Source organism: Phyllobates terribilis, unplaced genomic scaffold (assembly GCF_046119375.1).
Source record: "Phyllobates terribilis strain yellow unplaced genomic scaffold, ASM4611937v1 Scaffold_2__4_contigs__length_985480577, whole genome shotgun sequence".
Lineage (NCBI taxonomy): Eukaryota > Metazoa > Chordata > Amphibia > Anura > Dendrobatidae > Phyllobates > Phyllobates terribilis.
This window is the reverse complement of record NW_027362762.1, coordinates 750085019-750103822: the sequence shown is the minus strand read 5'-3', so window position 1 is coordinate 750103822 and position 18804 is coordinate 750085019. Positions and strand designations below refer to the sequence as shown.

At 40.3% G+C, this 18804-nt stretch overlaps 1 protein-coding gene across 4 annotated transcripts in view; it reads right to left on the bottom strand.

Annotated features, from left to right (window-relative positions):
- MED14 (mediator complex subunit 14) overlaps window positions 1-18804 on the bottom strand; it is a 50956-nt gene that overhangs the window by 10968 nt on the left and 21184 nt on the right. For 3 of the 4 annotated variants that reach the window (XM_073667275.1, XM_073667277.1, XM_073667278.1), the window contains 14 exons: window positions 13887-14012; window positions 13002-13080; window positions 12023-12182; window positions 11667-11861; window positions 11410-11544; window positions 9659-9735; window positions 8210-8376; window positions 7979-8125; window positions 7804-7895; window positions 7550-7702; window positions 6369-6638; window positions 5784-5921; window positions 4370-4478; window positions 3816-3941 (listed from right to left, as the gene is read on the bottom strand). In XM_073667275.1, coding sequence (XP_073523376.1) covers window positions 3816-3941; window positions 4370-4478; window positions 5784-5921; window positions 6369-6638; window positions 7550-7702; window positions 7804-7895; window positions 7979-8125; window positions 8210-8376; window positions 9659-9735; window positions 11410-11544; window positions 11667-11861; window positions 12023-12182; window positions 13002-13080; window positions 13887-14012 — 1974 coding nt within the window. The remainder of the gene's footprint in view (window positions 1-3815; window positions 3942-4369; window positions 4479-5783; window positions 5922-6368; window positions 6639-7549; window positions 7703-7803; window positions 7896-7978; window positions 8126-8209; window positions 8377-9658; window positions 9736-11409; window positions 11545-11666; window positions 11862-12022; window positions 12183-13001; window positions 13081-13886; window positions 14013-18804) is intronic. The other variant, XM_073667276.1, reaches the window with a different exon arrangement.

The window sequence follows — 18804 nt, the reverse complement described above, 5'->3', positions numbered from 1 at the left end:
AGGGTTTGAAAGCAGTAGCATCAAAAGCTAACCAGAGGCAGCAGACTTTGGAGACAGGGGAAAGTGTGGAGCCATGACCTTCAATAGTTATGGTAGGGAGGAGAGGAAATGGTTAAAAGTGTATTAAATTCAAGGTTTTTTTTCTCTTTTTGGAATTCTGGAGAGAAGGGAAGCAACGTCTAGGTCACATATGTCAAACTCTGGCCCGTGGGCGAGTATATTTAGCCTGTGATGCCGGGCGAGTCGCCCGAATATATCTGGCCCTTGCACTTTCAACTATATCGGCATCCTAGATACTGATATAGATGAAAGCAATGCTGGATGAGTGAGTGTCCGATAACGCTCCCTCTCCCATCATTCTCCCTGTGTGTCTGACGTCTCAGTGCAGCAGGCGCGACGTGACGACGTCATTACAACACGCTCGCTGTACCAAAATGTGCAGGGGATCTGAACAGACCAGAGCAGCGGGGGAACAGGCAGAGGGGAGTTTTTCTTTGTTTTTTTAATGTGGAGCCTATTATACTGTATGGAGCACTATGAGGCAATTATACTGTATGGAGCACTAAGTGGGGCCATTATTTTGTATGGAGGACTATGTGGATCCATTATTCTGTATGGAGGACTATGTGGGGCCCATTTTACTGTATGGAGCACTATATGGGGCCTATTATACTGTATGGTGCACTAAGTGGGGCCATTTTTTTTTAAATAAATATCAAAGGTTGGCCCGCGACTTTGTCCAAGCTTTTCATTTTGGCCCACTGAGTATTTGAGTTAGGTCAAAGAGTGTTGTTAGCATGAAAGTGGTGCAGAAAGGCATACAGATAAAGAAGCATAGTGAGTCACAGGACACCAAAGGAGAGTGAAACAAGGAGGTGGGGAGCAAAATGTTCAGTTGGTGAGATAGGAGGATGAAGGAGTGAACCTAGTCTGTAATTGCAAGGGGTGAGAACATTTACAACAGAAAAAGAAGGCAGACTATGTTAAAAGCAGTGGTCAGGTCTACCAGGAGATGCATGGACGAAATGCCTGTAAAATTATTTCATACACAAAAAGGTTGATGCCTGCTTTCTAGTAGTCCAGGTAATGAAGATATTAGCACCTAGTCAATAAGTAGAGGGGGATATTGCATTTACATCAGCAGTCCACTGATTTCTTTAATTCCCTAAGCACCATTGATGTCTTTTGTGTGCTGTCTGTCTCTCTTTAATGCCCTGCATTGCTCACAAAGAGCCATCTCTAGCATCTATGTTTCCAGCCTCAAGAATTAAAACACAAAGTATACCAGAAGGATGCAGATTTTATTTATTATTATTCTATTAAGAAGAAAGCAGAAATTCCCTGTGTGTTCTCGCATTGGAAGAATAATAGTTTGTAAATAGTAGAAAGTTCAATTACAGTGTATTTAGAAACTCTATATTATTGCTCTTTAAAATTGTAATCGTGACATTTAAATAAACAGGTTGTGGTATAAGGAGATGTTCACACTGCATCTTTTTCCAGCAGTCGAAAACATATTTTTCAAGCTCAAGACACTACAGGAATGGCTCAGTCACTGACATTTTCTCTGCATTCTTTAAGCCCATGAGCATATTTTAATTTTTTTTTGGCAATGTTTTCCCATTGTTATTTTTGGTTAAAAAATTTTGGGCATCTTTTTATTGCCATTTTTCAAACACCAATAAAGGGAATTTGTCGCTGGATTTTTGCCAGCTTATTGTAGGGGCAGAGACCTCTGATTCCAGTGATGTGCCACTTACTGGGCTGCTTGCTGTAGTTTTGATAAAATCACTGTTTTATCAGCAGCAGATTATCACTAGAGGACTAGTAAACCTACTGCCATGTAGTCCTGCATATTCATGAGCCCTGTATAACCCCGCCCCCACCACTGGCAACTTTCTGCCTAGGCACAGTGTACACAGATAGCTGTCAATCAGTGGTGAGAGAGGGGTTACACAGAGCTCAGCATTCAGAGAACTGGTAGATATGCAGCAGAAAAAAAGTGATTTTTATCAAAACTACAGAAAGCAGCCCAATACATCATGCTGTTCTCAGATGGGATAGCAAAAACATGGTGACCGGTTCCCTTTAAGGAATGAATAAAACACTTGTGTTGAAGGTTGAAAATGCTTACAAAATTGCTTAAAAAGATGCCTGTGGATGTTTCTAGCATTCCCATTGCATTCAATGGCATGGTGTGCTGCTTCCTAGCAGAAAACATCTGAAGATTGTGTATTACTTCTTTTAAACACATGGCGCCTTTGAAATTCTGAAGTGTTTAAAAGATGCTCAAAAACCTGAACGCAAACAGCAAGTTGTTTTGACATAAAAATGAATAGGAAGAGTCTTCTGAGTGCCTTTTCTGACCATTTTATGAGCGGAGATGCTCAAAAAACGCCAGAAAAAGACGCAGTGTGAGCATATCGTAAGATTCACAATAAAGCATTGAAAATATTACTCAGCAATGACACAGACTAAACAGACTTTACAGAAAATAGGTATGGAGTTATGTCTATCATGTGCTCCTCCAGAAACTAAGTGCAGTTCACAACGAACGAAAGCACTTTGTGATGTCAATATGGTAATGTTTTAAAGGGAATCTGTCTGAAGGTTTTTGATACCTCATCTGAGAGCAGCCCGATGTAGGCAGAGAGACCCCGAGTCAAACGATGTATCACTTAGATTACTGGGTGCAGCCAGATTTGGCAATGGAGCAAAGCTGAGAAAGCTGCCCCCACCCACACCAAGTTCTCTATGCAAGAAGTCCATAGACAGTGAGCAGCTTATCACAGAAGGGGGCAGAGTCGGACAATTGCCTGCTCACAGCAATGTTAATCACCAGGTGATTAATCCTTCAGTGTACGTAAACACCACCACCCAGCAGGACAAGTGACACATCATTGAGTTCAGTGTCTTAACCCCTACATCATGCTATCCTCAGATTACACAGCAAAACCCGGCTGATAAATTCCCTTTAATTTCACTTCTAGGCACAATACACATTTCAGGAGTTGTTTCAACTAAATGTGGTAATCTCTGGTTTCAACAAAGAAACCTACAAAAAGCTTACATATCTGCTTAATAGTTTTCTTGTTAATTAAAAAAAAAACATTTATATTCCTGACTAAGCTTTTAACTGTTCATATTGAAGCTTATCTGATGACTGGATGAGTCAATAACAATACTCAGGCTTGGTTCACAGTGTGCGGTTTTTAATAAGATGTTTTTTTTGTCCAAACCTAAAAGCGACCCTGCCCAGGTACATTACATTTGACTATATGATTACTAATGTACTGTCACTAATAATAATATTCTATGTTGTGAGATCAGTGCCCCGTTTGGCTTATTTCTAAAAAGCTGCGGCAGAGGCAGTGAGAGCATTGGGAAGTCTGAGCCATACTTTCCTTGCCTGCTCCTTGTTGCAAGAAGGACATCATCAGCATTGGTCCATACCACACCAATGGAAAGGCACAAGAGACATGGTTCAGGCTTTCCACAGTGCTTCCCATACTTTTTAGAGATGAAATGTATAGTTACATAATATAGGAGATGTAGTGTTAGCTTAATGTAAATTTATGTTTGTTGCTGCATCTTAAAAAAAAAAGTATTCTGTAAAAGTGACAAAATAAAAATACACACAGTTGAAGGGTCTTTGCATTTTGGATATTTACCGTCTCCCCACAGGCTATCCCATAAATGCCTGGAATATGCAGGTCCCACCTTCTGGAACCCGCACCCATCTCCACAACATTTTACTGCAAAAAAACTTCATAGTACGAAAACAGCAATGGTGAAGTTTTATACTAAATACTCACCATGAGGACTTGAAAAATTAGGCGTCGGAACCATTGTAATTCCAAGGGAGGAAGGAGATTGTGTGGGACCAAACGATGCAGGAGAAGGTGCCCTTAATGCTCCACTAGGAGAACTTTGCAAGTTCCCTAAAGGGAAAAGACGGCCTATATGTAATATTGGCAAAGGAAATTTAGCAATACATTTGCTCAGCTGCGTACAAGCTACAAACCCTTCACCACGATCTGTATGACTTCCCCTGCCCGTCATCTGTTATTAGCAAGTAAAACTGTGTATAACATCTTATCCACCCTGCATCAATTTTTGTTGTAAAACTAGTTGTCATTACCAGTAATATTATCTTACTAAAGCAGTCGCTGTACTAAGCAAAAAAGGTCCCCCCACACTAAAATCCCCTTTTTTAGCAAAGTTTGTAATGTTATCGTGAAATCCTAATAGGACTTAAGTTAAAGTGCCCACAAACTATGAAACACACTGGAATTGTGAGAGAGGGAAGCAAGCTTTGTAAGCAGTCTATAGGCCTTGTGTGTCCTAGTAGAAGTCAATAGCAGCTCACCTGGTGATTGAGAGTGCATCATTACCGGGGAAGGAGTAACAGTGTTATGGTAAGAAGATGGTGGAGAAGTGAGAGGATAAGCACCTGATGTTCCAGACTGCTTTGCAAACTGTTAAAGGGAAATACAGAAAGCCAAAGTTACACTTCTCACTGTGAGTTAAAGTGTAAATCCACTTTAGAGTTATCCTTTTTTTCCACATGAATAAAGAAAACTGCATAAAAGGGTATTTGCATCCTATATATAATAATAATAATAATCTTTATTTTTATATAGCGCCTTATGCAGCGCTTTACATTCATTATCATCACTGTCCCCATTGGGGCTCACAATCTAGATTCCCTATCAGTATGTCTTTGGAGTGTGGGAGGAAACCGGAGAACCCGGAGGAAACCCACACACACACGGGGAGAACATACAAACTCCTTGCAGATGTTGTCCTTGGTGGGATTTGAACCCAGGACCCCAGCGCTACAAAGCTGCAGTGCTAACTACTGAGCCATCGTCTTGCCCTATAAAGTGATGGCATTGCTTTAGGGTGTGCCAACACTATTATAAATACAAGGGCATCCTTTGGGACTACCACTCATCCTGAGAATTAAGGGGTTGCTGTGCTAACTCGACCCTGAGACCCATTACTGTTGCTTCTACCCTGCACAGTAGCACCAAGACACCTGCTGCGCAAGGGAACTGACATATAGCTCCATTCAAGCGAATGCAGGACGCTGGGGCTCCCTGCACATCTAAGTTCCAGTAGCACATTGGGTAGGGAAAAATAACCTTGCAGCCTCTTCAGTCTCAGGATTGTGGGGGCCCGAGAGTTCAGGACACCACTGATCCATACACCAATGGCTTATCCTAGCAGTTACATGAATACTCCTTTAAGAGTATGCTGTCACAAAGTAAATGTAATTTTCAACCATAGTAACACATTCACAATGGATTCAGGACATGCGGTAAGTTATATAATTACAGCATGCCGTCTCTGCTGTGGATTATTGCAACTGTTGAAATTCGTTGCCAAATTCAATCAGATACTGGTGTATCAGGTGTCAGCAACCTGCAACCACAAGTTCCAGCATGTCCTCACAGCCGTAGGCCGTAATGCGACTGTCACTGTGCTGGAAGTTATAATTTCAAAACAGCAGAAGTGCTCCAGGTAGTAGACCCTGGTGTAAGTTTTCAGGCAGGACAAATCACATACATTGCACATTTTGACAATAGAAGCAGTTAACAAAAACTTGAAATGCCCAAAAACAAAACAAACAAAAAACAAAGCCTTCAATCATGTGATCGGAATTATTTTTTTTCTCTCATTCCCTACAATGTAACATTCCTGTAATACCTATAAAGCCTACCTCTATTTAAAGTTTATAGGTTGTCAAATGCACCAGTTTTGTCATTTATATATATTACCTGCTGTGCTTGGGGCTGAAATTGGGATATTAAAGAGTCCATCATATCACCCCCAATCGGTGAAGGTGGATTGTCGTCTTCATTAACCGATCGTCGCCTTGCATCCTGATTGCTGTCCACAAACATGTTTAAGAAAGTCTGAAAAAGAAGAAGAGAAAAGTAAATCTAATTCCACCTTATAATAAAGTATACAGAAATTAAAACATTTGATTCAAAAGGAATGCTGCCGTTTAAAAACTTTTTTGTTCTACTACTTTCTATATATAATAAACCTGAAGTGCAGCAATGGGTTATACACCTTTTTATAAAAGACCAATTTTCTTTGGGCCTAAGATTTAGGAGACCCAACATGATCCAGCAGACTGAGCTCTCCAAGTATGCCCATGTCCTTCCAGGTAACATTAGAGATGAACACTGATTTGTAGCAGAAACACAAAGAGAAGTTCTAATGCTATTTTTTGCAAGGCCCTTCCTATCAAAGCTTTCCTTTTAATAATGGATTCATTACATGCCATCCAAGGCTAATATTAGATGACAAAATAGTAGAAAAAAAATTGCCAAATAAAACCCACCGATTGTACCCACCTTCAGTCCTGGTGCAGGATAAAAGCCTTCAACAATTTTACTGTTATCAAAGAGACTGTAGGCTCCATCACGTATTGCCACAACGCCTCTGCTCCTACAGTAGATGTCTATACAATACATGTTTCTGAAGGCCAAGCGAATGTGCGTAGGTGACTGGGGAAGTATAGAAAAGCACTGGTACGCCGTATTTATCCGCTGTGTCAGTCCTAGCATCGGCACTGTTGGAAGTTTGTTGATGGCATTTAAAGGAGCTTGAGTATCAAACAATACCTAATCAAAGAAATAAAGGAAATGGGTCAAATTACTTATATCAAGTGATGTTTAATACAAAATGTAACACTACATTTAATTCCCCAATAATAGAACACTACTAGCTGAATTTTAATAGAGGGATAAATACACACCTACATAAACAATTATAGCTCAGTAACACAGATTTAGTTAGAGCAACCCTCGTCAGACTATTTTTACCCTACAGCCAGTAATTGGGATTGAATCCAGGCAGAAAAAAAGACGGTAAATGTCCCCAAAGCTGGTATGGAACACCTAAATACGGCTACATAGAGCACATACGTTTCTGAGTGTGCGTACTATATCATGTATATATAATATATAGTTACATTTATCTCAATATAATTTGTATAGATCCAAATATCAATCTGTAAATTTCCTTTCCAGCAGTTTTTAGAACCTGCACCACAGATCTTACAACACACCACAATCTATTCACTGAGCAAGTATGGAGAGAAAACCTATATTTACAGACAGCGGGAGGAAGATCAAAAATATTAAGTTAGTCTACGCTCACAACACATTTTGCTATATTGTCCAAATTTGTTATATAAAGAAAGGTGGACAAAAACTATCAAAAGAAGAGTCAGGATGGCTATAAAGTTGTACCCCTGTTGCCATTTACTTTATTGCAAAAAAATAAACCTTTAACAAAACGGAATCCTATTTCCAATTCAAAACCCGATCCAGGTATCATTTCCGCCAGGAACCTGGGAGCATGTTTTTTTTATATCCAGTAATAATTCAATGGTTCAGTTTATGACTAAACCTCTCCAGTCCAGTGACTTTGAGCTATTAGTTTCTAATTGTTCTGATGTTACAATTAACTAATCAAAGTCTAAAAAAAACACCCAAAAATAACAAAAACAAACAAAAAAACACTTGTATACCTGTAACAACTGCACTACATTTGGTACTTTGTTGAACATTTCCTGCAGCTGGTGAAGGATGATATTATGACAATTACTGCACCCCGAATTAGGTCCAGTTGTCCCAAGTGATATGTGAAATTTATGGTGAACAGAATTCCACTGAATACTTATCTGCAATGTGGATGAAAAGAAATTAAAGTTCAAAACATGTAGGAGAATGTAGCAAAGCATTAATTATGTCAGATGTGACGTCTAAAGTGCTTTTCACATACCGAGCTTCCCTTTGTTTGCCCGTAGCACAGGATAAGTTTGCGATAATTGTATAGTCTGACCTCAGAGAAAAGGTTTAGATGGGGTGGTATGTCTGTAAGAGAGAAAAAAGAAAAAAAGTTAGTTCACTGTAAAGTGAAACACTCTTCAAAAATAATGCTGAGAAATAAAGATTACCTTGTAAACAGCGTGAAAATTCCAACATGCATTCATACAATCGAGCAATGCTATTCCAGTCATTCAGGAACATTTCCACCACTTTGCGCCCACCCACTGGTTCAGAAAGTGGATTTTCATATGTCAAGTACACATGACGTGTTGGACCTATACATTAAAAAAAAAATTATTATGGGGTTACAATTTCTTAACTTTAAGACAATAAGAATCTACCAATAGTGCAGGACTTACGCTGACCTTGCTCCCTAGAAGTACTACTGTTTAGCGGACAGTTTGCAAATACCAGTTCTGCTACCCATGTGCGATTATTCCTGCCTTGCAAACGAAAAGTGCAATCGAGAAGTGACTGTTCTAGTGCCTTTTGGGTTTCTTCACAAATTCCTTTACAGGGAGGAATTCTTTAAATATAAAGAGAAAAACGGAAAATAAATTAGTTCAACATGGTACAGACGTTCCAAATAAAATGCTACTTTAAAAAGGAGTCATCCCAAGATCTAATTGGCAGATCTATGGCCCTCTATGTAAAATTAATAAGCTTTGCAAATACAATATGTTCACTTTTCTATAAAGGATCATTTTGTTCATTGTGACTTCCCCTACGTTGTCAGTCTGAGCATGGACACTTCATTTCAGTTCTGAAAGTATATTGTGTCAGTAGTTCTTCGTGTGCAGAATCAACACGTGTGCAGTATCCCTGTCCTCACTGTACAGGGCGAGTATGCCCTGTACAGTGGTCACTAGTAGTGATGAGCGAGTATGTTTTGTTAACCCTTTCGCCGAATATGCTCGGGCGAGCACCGAGTAGTTAAAGCTGCTCGGTGTTATGTTTGAATCGCTCCCGTGTGCATGATTTGCGACTGTTTGACTGCTTTAATACATGTGAGGAATGTGTAAGAAATAGAGTACTCGGTGCTCGCCCGAGCATACTCGGCGAAAGGGTTAACAAAACATACTCGCTCATCACTAGTCACTAGTGCTGAGCATCAGAAGTCAAAGTACCCAGAAGGAAAGGACCTAGCAGGTTTATATAGTAATGTGGCAATGAGCTGGACTATTGAAAAACAATAATTGTGGGATAATTCCTCCAAGGAGAACTTAGGACAGGTAACATTGGACTAGTGCAAACGTTTTGGGGTGGATAATAACAAAATTGGTTCTAACAACTGGATTTACGGTCCACACAGAACATCTGGATGAGTAGCTTCCACTGTAACAACTGGGGAAGAGTCATGATGGTGTGGTGGTGCTATACTGGTAAAACTATCATGGCTACTATAGCATTCTGTTTTGCACTTAATAAAATGCTGCTGACAGATTCCCTTTAACTAAGTAAAGTACAGACAGGGCTATGACAGCGCTGTCATACTCATTAAAATGACACCTCAAGTAAAAAAATCAGTTTTGTAGTGTTTTATTAATCTCTGTTTGAAGTTTTCTTGTATTCATATCTTCGTGTATTGGGGTGGGACTGTGGATAGTCTTCAGCTTTGTTCCGTCTCCACCACGTCTGGGTGTCTCCTCTTCTTTAAAATTTCGCGCCGGCGCCGTCTTAAGACACGGACGGAGCATGCGCAGATTCAGCTCTTGGAAGTCTTTAGGAAAAATGTATTTAATGTATTCATAATAAGCAGGTCCCCCTTCATACATCAAACAATTAATACAGAAAAAAAATCAATTTACCTTAGTATTCTAATAGCGTGGCTGAAGCCATCCCCTTCTATCTGGACACCTTGGTGGGGTATGTCCATGTTGGATAACTGTTAAAAAAAAAATTATCATCATCAGCTAAAATAAAAAAAAAAATAGTGCTCTGCTACAAAACCAACTAGCCAGTGAGCGTGGGCCAAACATCCTACTATGAGCTCCCTTTCCAGATTTGGCATGTGCCATGAAGAGAAAAATCTGCAATTGTGCGATCATAGCACAACAATCTTTATCTTGTATGATCAATTCAAGGCAGGAAAGGTAAGGAGAACTCGATGAGCAAGTCACAGGCAGGGGGGTGTCCATGGCAGGAGAGCTCTGTACCCACTCAGCACCAGATTAAGGCTTCCACAACCCAAAATTACCAGACGGACTTGAGAAGCTGGCATTTAACCCCTTCATTAACCACAGATCACTAGAAAAGCAGGCAACGTCATTCCATCTAATATTTTAACCCCAAATTTACAGGAAGCCTCTAAAATAGCATACATTTCTACTACTAGCTTAATCTGCACAAGTTCACACTTTTTAATAAGGTCAATATTGCATAATCCGTCAGCAGATCTAGTATACCAGACCTGGGCAAAGTGTGGCCCATGAGATACATCAGGCCCTCTGGCTGTTCCAGTTCGGTCCATGGACTGAGACAGCCGAAAGACTGAAAACACTGGCCCACAGGCCGCACCATGCATCGGCCCTCCTCCGCCCGCGTCATGATTGCACCGCTATGTGCATCATACTGTATATATTGGGGGGCTGTGTGTGGGATCAAACTATACATAGGGGGGCTGTGTGAGGGTTCTTAATGTATATAGGTGGGGCTGTGTGTGGCCTCATACTGTTCATAGGGAGTGCTGTGTGTGGGCTCATGCAGTATATAGGGGAGTTTCAGCATCATTTTTTCTGTTCAATATTCAGTGATACAATCAATATAAAATTATACTTAATATTGAACAGAATTAATTTCAGCCTATTATTTTAGCCCTCCACAACAGTCACGGTCTGTCATGTGGCCCCTCTGGAAAATGAATTGCCCACCCCTGTGGTATATGATATACATCGCAGTGCTAAGCTATGGCAATGCTGCAAAGCAAAGCCTTGTCATCTCACTTAATATATAGAAGCAATCATAAGGCGGTGCCTGCAGCATTACAGTGACACTACTACATCATTAACCTTTTAACTGCCATGAGCTATAGTTATCACATACCACTTGTGCCCCAATATAACCAAAGCATGCCTGCGGGTTATCAGGGCTGCTGGAGGTCTAACAAAGACCCCAGGACTGTCATGGCTTCATTGCTTTAGACAATGCTTCACCGATAGGCTACAATGTCTGGCGATAATTGCATTGCGAAGCTCCCTAGCGTGACCAAATAAACCATTAGATAATGCTAATGAAGTCCTTATCAACAGAAAAAATATCTTGAATAAAAGTGGATTTCATTGCAATAGTGTTAAAATGAAAAATACAAATCATGCAAAAAAGTTTCATACAGTTTTAGCTGCCTGAATGTGCAAATGCTCAAAAAAAAAAAAAAAAAAGTTCTAGAATAGGGTTACTCTGGTATTCAAAGATTAATACTTTATGTTTACTTATAATTTCTCAAGGAAATTATTCATCCGCATGTATTGCTATGCACATACCAGGCAGCATTTTAGTTCTGTAAGTAAGAAGTCTTTTCTTCAGGAAAAGCAGTCTGTTAACAAAGACCATGATCACTTACTTCTGTTCGAAGTCCAATAAACGGCATGTTGGAGTCACACATGGCCACAAAGTGAGCGAGCACTTTATTAAAGGCACACATTTCTCCTGTCCGCTTTGGCTTCTTAGACGCCGGAGAACCCTGATCACCAGAGAGCTGCAAGAAGTTAATTACATTTAGAAATTTAACAGTGAAAATATCGATAATGGATTAGCTTTTTTCATGATGCTGTGGTGCTTTGCTAACCCTATTTTTCTATATGATGCTTAAATATTTACTTTGCGTTTACAGCCAGCTTTGACTTGCTTTCGCCATGTTCCATCGAAAGACAGCTCATCAACATTTGTCTTGAATCGCTGCAGCAAAAGAGCAGTCGGAGGGTTCTCTTCTCCGTCTGGGTGACTGACTGACAAGAAGTGGTAGCTATATTCCAACTCCGACGGGTTACTGGGAACCTCGAGCATCTCCACTACCTAGACATGCAAAAAGGAGAGATTCAGAGACAAAATATCTGTCGAGTTAATAAAAATAATGCAGAATTTTCTGTTACCATCCTAGTGTGATTATATCATGCAGGTACTCCAATTTGATGGAAATGTGACATGAAATTAATAAAAAGAAAAAAAGGTCTTACTATGTAGTACTGTGGAAGACGAGTAAGTTTGATGAAAAGCTTATGTTTGGAAAGATTGCTAATAGGATGGTTGGCAAAGTTTGTCAAATGCAAAGATTCACTGCATACAGTGGGCAGATGCTTCACCGAATGCTTACAACGCTGCTGTCCAAGCCAGAACCTAAAGGAGAAAAACAAAATCTTAAATCCCGATTGGGGATAAAATAAGCTGGCCTATGAACACAGATTCAACTGGCCAATGCAACGGACACAGTGAATATAAGAATTAGCAAGCACAGATCATCCATGACATGTCATGAAAAATACAATTAAGGGGAATTTGTGCGCAGGTTTTTGCTATGGAATCTGATAGCATAACAGAGACAGAGAGCCTGTTTCCACTTACTGGACTGCTTGATGTAGTTTTGAAAGAATCCCTGTTTTGTCTGATGTAGATGTAGCAGATCTAACACATTTGGGCAGTGTATAGCTCAGCCCACACCCCTGACTGCCAGCTTCCCGTGTACACCAATCATTGGTGGGTGATGGGTTACACAGATCAGCCTGACTGACCGGCACAAAATGTGTAGTCCAGTAGTTTCATCTCCGGCTGATTAAGATTGATTCTATTTAAACTAAAGCACACAGCCTAATTATTTTTTATCATTATTATTTATTATTATAGCCCTTTACATGTGATAGGGATATGCATAGCAAAAACATTTACATAATCTTAACAAAACGAGTCAGCGACTGGTACAGGAGGAGCGAGGACCCTGCCCGCAAGGGCTCAGAGTCTACAAGGGATGGGTGAGGATACAGTAGGTGGGGGTAGAGGAGGTCATGCAGTAATAAGTGACACATCCCTGGAATCAGGCTGCTCTCAGATTAAATAGCAAAATCCTGTTTGACAGATTCCCTTTAACACTATAATAAGCGAAAAAGATAACATTTCTTTTCTGTATTCTATAACTGTTATCTTGATATAGACAACACTTACTTAAGCTGCTGTAGCCAAGGGATTATTTTTTTCATCTCATCATTGATGGATTTCTCAATATCATCTAACGTGGTCTGGTCTACAGTAGAAAATATTTCATTTTGTTAATTTGGTTAATTAAATAATTTAACCCATGCGTACTAATAAATATATATATATATATATATATATATATATATATATACACACACACATACATACATACATACATACACACACACCTCTGGCAAAAATTAAGAGACCACTGAACAGAAAGCATGGAAAGACTGGTGGAAAGCATGCCAAGACGCATGAAAGCTGTGATTAAAAAAACATGGTTAATCCACCAAATATTGATTTCTGAACTGTTCCTGAGTTAAAACATGAGTCATTTTAGGACTGAAAGCATGGTTTCTTTTTTAGAATTTTGATGCAAGAAAATACAAAATTTTTAGCTTTTGAATTGCAGAGACATGTTGTCAGTAGTTTATAGACTAAAACAACAATGTACATTTTACTCTTTTAATATACCTATAAAGAGAAAAATCAGAGAAACTGAAAATTTTGCAGTGGTCTCTTAATTTTTGCCAGAGGGGGGGTGTGTGTGTGTGTGTGTGTGTGTGTGTATGTATATGTGTGTGTGTATATGTATGTGTGTGTGTGTGTATATGTATGTGTGTGTGTGTATATGTATGTGTGTGTGTGTGTATATGTATGTGTGTGTGTGTGTATATGTATGTGTGTGTGTATATGTATGTGTGTGTGTATATGTATGTGTGTGTGTATATGTATGTGTGTGTGTATATGTATGTGTGTGTGTATATGTGTGTGTGTGTATATGTGTGTGTGATTATACACACACACACACACACACTCTATCTATGCATGAAAAAACCTAATTCTTACCAAATCCATATAGCATGAGCTGAAACATTCCTGAATGAAGATCTACGAACACATGAAGACACTCTGAACGTCCGCATGGCTCTAGAATGGGGATAACTAGGGTTGGTAGGGCAGTTTCCACAAATGCTGCAAGACAAAGAAATCCTCAATATAAACTATAAATACATTATGTATAAATGTAGTGATTGTCAGCACAGATAAGCCTAATGTATTTGGGTTTTTTTTTCAGACAATCGTTACAGAGGAAGTTTATTTACTGTAATAAAAAGTTGGATTTTTGGGTGAAATAAAAGATTACATTTACATTTTGCTTTTTTCTAAAGTACAAAGATAATCCGCCGCACTTTACAGATACAAATGTTGACTCTCTTTATAATCATTGTAGAAGAATGAAATGAAGTATAGACATACACACGTGGACGAAATCATTGGTATCCTTCTGTTAAAGTAGAAAATGGTCACTGAAATAACTTGAAACTGACAAAAGTTGTTTTGGTTTTTTTTTCTCTTGAACTACAATTCATAATGACTATTGTGAGTTTTTATTACTTTAATACAAGGGAACCAACAATTTTGTCCGTGTATATATGCATTTCTAACCTTTTACAATGCAATTACATAGAGATTTATCAGACCTCAGATTTAGTGGTTTGTATAGTGTGTGCGTGTGTACAGTAAAATGCAATAAAACACGTGTTTCTGTACAGTAATGCAAGAAAATCTGAAAGCTCAGAGCCCCCAATACTGAGTAGAGAAAACTAATTATGAGACTCACCAAAATTATTAAACACAATGGAGCTAATACAGAGTGTTTATGTAAAACACTTTGAATAGTTGCAATTTTTTTGCGGCTTGTAATTTTCACGCCAATTTCAAGCAGCTACTCCAAAATAAATTGAGTTGGAAGAAGTCGGGGTGGGATAGGGCGTGTCCACGACCGCCCATCAGATTATTCAAAACTGGCAGGGTTTCTTCATCCAGAAAAGTTACCGGAGTCCTCGAATGGAGTAACATTCCTGGCAAGGTACACAACGCTGAAACACCAACTTTGATGATTTGGGCCAAGGATACTAATCAATTTTTATTAATTGTACACTAATTCAGGTCTTAGCACCAATTAGGTCAAGTAATCTTGTAGAGGTTTTTAACCCCTTAATAACATCTGACGTACTAATACGCGTCTGTGCCCTGGGACTTAAGAGCCAGACCCGTATTAGTACGTCATCGCGATCGCGCCCGCACACAGGCTGTGCGGGCGCGATCGCCGCCGGGTGTCAGCTGATTGTCACAGCTGACACCCGGTACTATGTGCAGGGAGCGGTCACGCACCGCTCCCAGCACATTAACCCCCGCGATGCTGCGATCGAAGTCGATCGCGGCATTGCGGGGGCAAGGGGAGGTGATCGGCGATACTCACCTCCTCTTCCGGCTTCCAGCGCAGTCTGCAAAGGCTTCCCGGGTGTTGCCATGACGACCCGATGTCGTCATGACAACATCCGGGTCACCAGAGAGCAGGAAGATTGCTTGGACATGCGCAGTGCATCTCCAAGCAATCTTCACACTGTGCACTTCTGACAGCCTTCATGGCATAGGGATGGTGCTCCATTCCTGTGCCATGCAGGCGATCAGAAAAAAAAAAGTGAAAGTCCCAGAGTGGGACAAAGTAATAAAGTGTATAAACTGTGTGAAAGTGGAAAAAAAAAAAAAAAAAATGTGCAAAAAATAATATAAAAAAATAAAAAAATAATACACCAAAAATAAAAATATAATGTACCCATCAATAAATATTATTATAAAAAAAATAAAAAAAAAACAATAAAAGTACACATATTTGGTATCGCCGCGTCCGGAACAACCTGACCTATAAAACTGTCCCACTAGTTAACCCCTTCAGTGAACACGGTAAAAAAAAAAAAAAAAAAAACCAAGCAAAAAACAATGCTTTATCACCATACCGCCAAACAAAAAGTGGAATAACACGCGATCAAAAAGACGCATATAAATAAAAATGATACCGCTGAAAACGTCATCTCGTCCCGCAAAAAACAAGCCGCCATATACCTCCATCAGCCGAAAAATAAAAAAGTTATAGCTCTCAGAATAAAGCGATACTAAAAAATATTTTTTTCTATAAAATAGCTTTTATTGTGTATAAGCGCCAAAACATAGAAAAATGATACAAATGTGGTACCGCTGTAAACGTACTGACCCGAAGAGTAAAGCTGCCTCATCAATTTTACCACACGCGGAACAGAATAAAAAAAAAAAAAAAAAAAAACAATTCCTGAATTGTTGGTTTTTGTTTATTCTGCCTCCCAAAAATCGGAATAGAAAGCGATCAAAAAATGTCACGTGCCTGAAAATGGCACCAATAACAACGTCAAGTCATCCCGCAAAAAACGAGCCGTCACATGACTGTCTGCCAAAATCTGGAAAAATTATAGCTCTCAAAATATGGCGATGCAAAAACTAGATTTTACAAAAAATGCGTCTTTTAGTGTGTGACAGCTGTCAGTCATAAAAACCCCATATGATTCTGGCATTGCTGTAATCACACCGACCCGAAGAATAAAGTCGTCTAATCACTTATACCGCACAAGGAACGGCGTCAAAAATAAACTCTTGAGTTAGGATTGGGCTAGGGTTAGGGCTGGGTTTGGGGCTAGGGTTGTGCTGGGGCTAGGGTTGTGCTGGGGCTAGGGTTGTGCTGGGGTTAGGGCTGGGGTTGGGATTTTTTTCAAAAGTAAGAAAAAAAGATGACGATATGGCGACTAGTGTTGAGAGCAAGTGCTCGCTACTTGAGTTTGCATCGGGTGCTCTGGTATGCATTTAGTATCGTGGGTATTTGAGTGACATGCTCGAGTCTCTGCCCCATATGCTTCGCGGCCAAAAAACTTTACGGGGATTGCCTGCCATGCACGAGCGATCCCCGCATGTTTTTTTTTGGGTGTCTAATAACCGTGAAACATGCGGAGCAGGGACTCGAGCATGTCACTCGAGCACACGCTGTACATGGTGCATACCTGAGTACCCGATGCAAACTCAAGTAGGGAGCACTTGCGCTCAAGAATAATGAAAACTTATTCAATATGATGACCTAATGTAAACAAATAATGTGCCGTACCTCTGGGTTCAAAATGTTCACTATACACCTTAATAAAATCTTTGAGGGGTATAGTTTCCAAAATGGGGTCACTTGTGGGGGAGCTCCAATGTTTGGGCACACAGGGACTCTCTAAATGCAACATGGTATCCGCTAACAAATTGAATGGAAAATCGGCTCAAATTGTTAGCGGACACTACATTGCGTTTGGAGAGCCCCTCTGTGCCCAAACTTTGGAGCTCCCCCACAAGTGACCCCATTTTGGAAACTAGACCCCCCCAAGGCACCTTTCTAGATGCATAGTGAGCACTTGGAACCCCCAGGTGCTTCACAAATTGATTCGTAAAAATGAAAAAGTGAAAAAAAAAACACTTTTTCATTTTTATGAATCAATTTGTGAAGAACCTGGGGTTCCAAGTGCTCACTATGAATCTAGATAGGTGCCTTGGGGGGTCTAGTTTCCAAAATGGGGTCACTTGTGGGGGAGCTCCAATGTTTGGGCACACAGGGACTCTCCAAATGCAACATGATATCCGCTAACAAATTGTCGGCTCAAATTGTTAGCGGATATCATGTTGCATTTGGAGAGTCCCTGTGTGCCCAAACATTGGAGCTCCTCCACAAGTGACCCCATTTTGGAAACTAGACCCCCCAAGGCACCTATCTAGATGCATAGTGAGCACTTGGAACCCCTAGGTGCTTCACAAATTGATTCGTAAAAATGAAAAAGTGTTTTTTTTTTCACTTTTTCATTATTACGAATCAATTTGTGAAGCACCTGGGGGTTCCAAGTGCTCACTATGCATCTAGAAAGGTGCCTTGGGGGGTCTAGTTTCCAAAATGGGGTCACTTGTGGGGGAGCTCCAAAGTTTGGGCACAGAGGGGCTCTCCAAACGCAATGTGGCGTCCGCTAACAATTTGAGCCGATTTTCCATTCAATTTGTTAGCGGATACCATGTTGCATTTAGAGAGTCCCTGTGTGCCCAAACATTGGAGCTCCCCCACAAGTGACCCCATTTTGGAAACTAGACCCCCCAAGGCACCTATCTAGATGCATAGTGAGCACTTGGAACCCCTAGGTGCTTCACAAATTGATTCGTAAAAATGAAAAAGTGTTTTTTTTTTCACTTTTTCATTATTACGAATCAATTTGTGAAGCACCTGGGGGTTCCAAGTGCTCACTATGCATCTAGAAAGGTGCCTTGGGGGGTCTAGTTTCCAAAATGGGGTCACTTGTGGGGGAGCTCCAAAGTTTGGGCACAGAGAAGCTCTCCAAACGCAATGTGGTGTCCGCTAACAATTTGAGCCGATTTTCCATTCAATTTGTTAGCGGATACCATGTTGCATTTAGAGAGTCCCTGTGTGCCCAAACATTGGAGCTCTCCCACAAGTGACCCCATTTTGGAAACTAGACCCCCCAAGGCACCTATCTAGATGCATAGTGAGCAGTTGGAACCCCCAGGTGCTTCACAAATTGATTCATAAAAATGAAAAAGTGTTTTTTTTTTCACTTTTTCATTGTTACGAATCAATTTGTGAAGCACCTGGGGGTTCCAAGTGCTCACTATGCATCTAGATAGGTGCCTTGGGGGGTCTAGTTTCCAAAATGGGGTCACTTGTGGGGGAGCTCCAATGTTTGGGCACACAGGGACTCTCTAAATGCAACATGGTGTCCTCTAACAAATTTAACGGAAAATCGGCTCAAATTGTTAGCGACACCATGTTGCGTTTGGAGAGCCGCTGTGTGCCCAAACATTGGAGCTCCCCCACAAGTGACCCCATTTTGGAAACTAGACCCCCCAAGGCACCTATCTA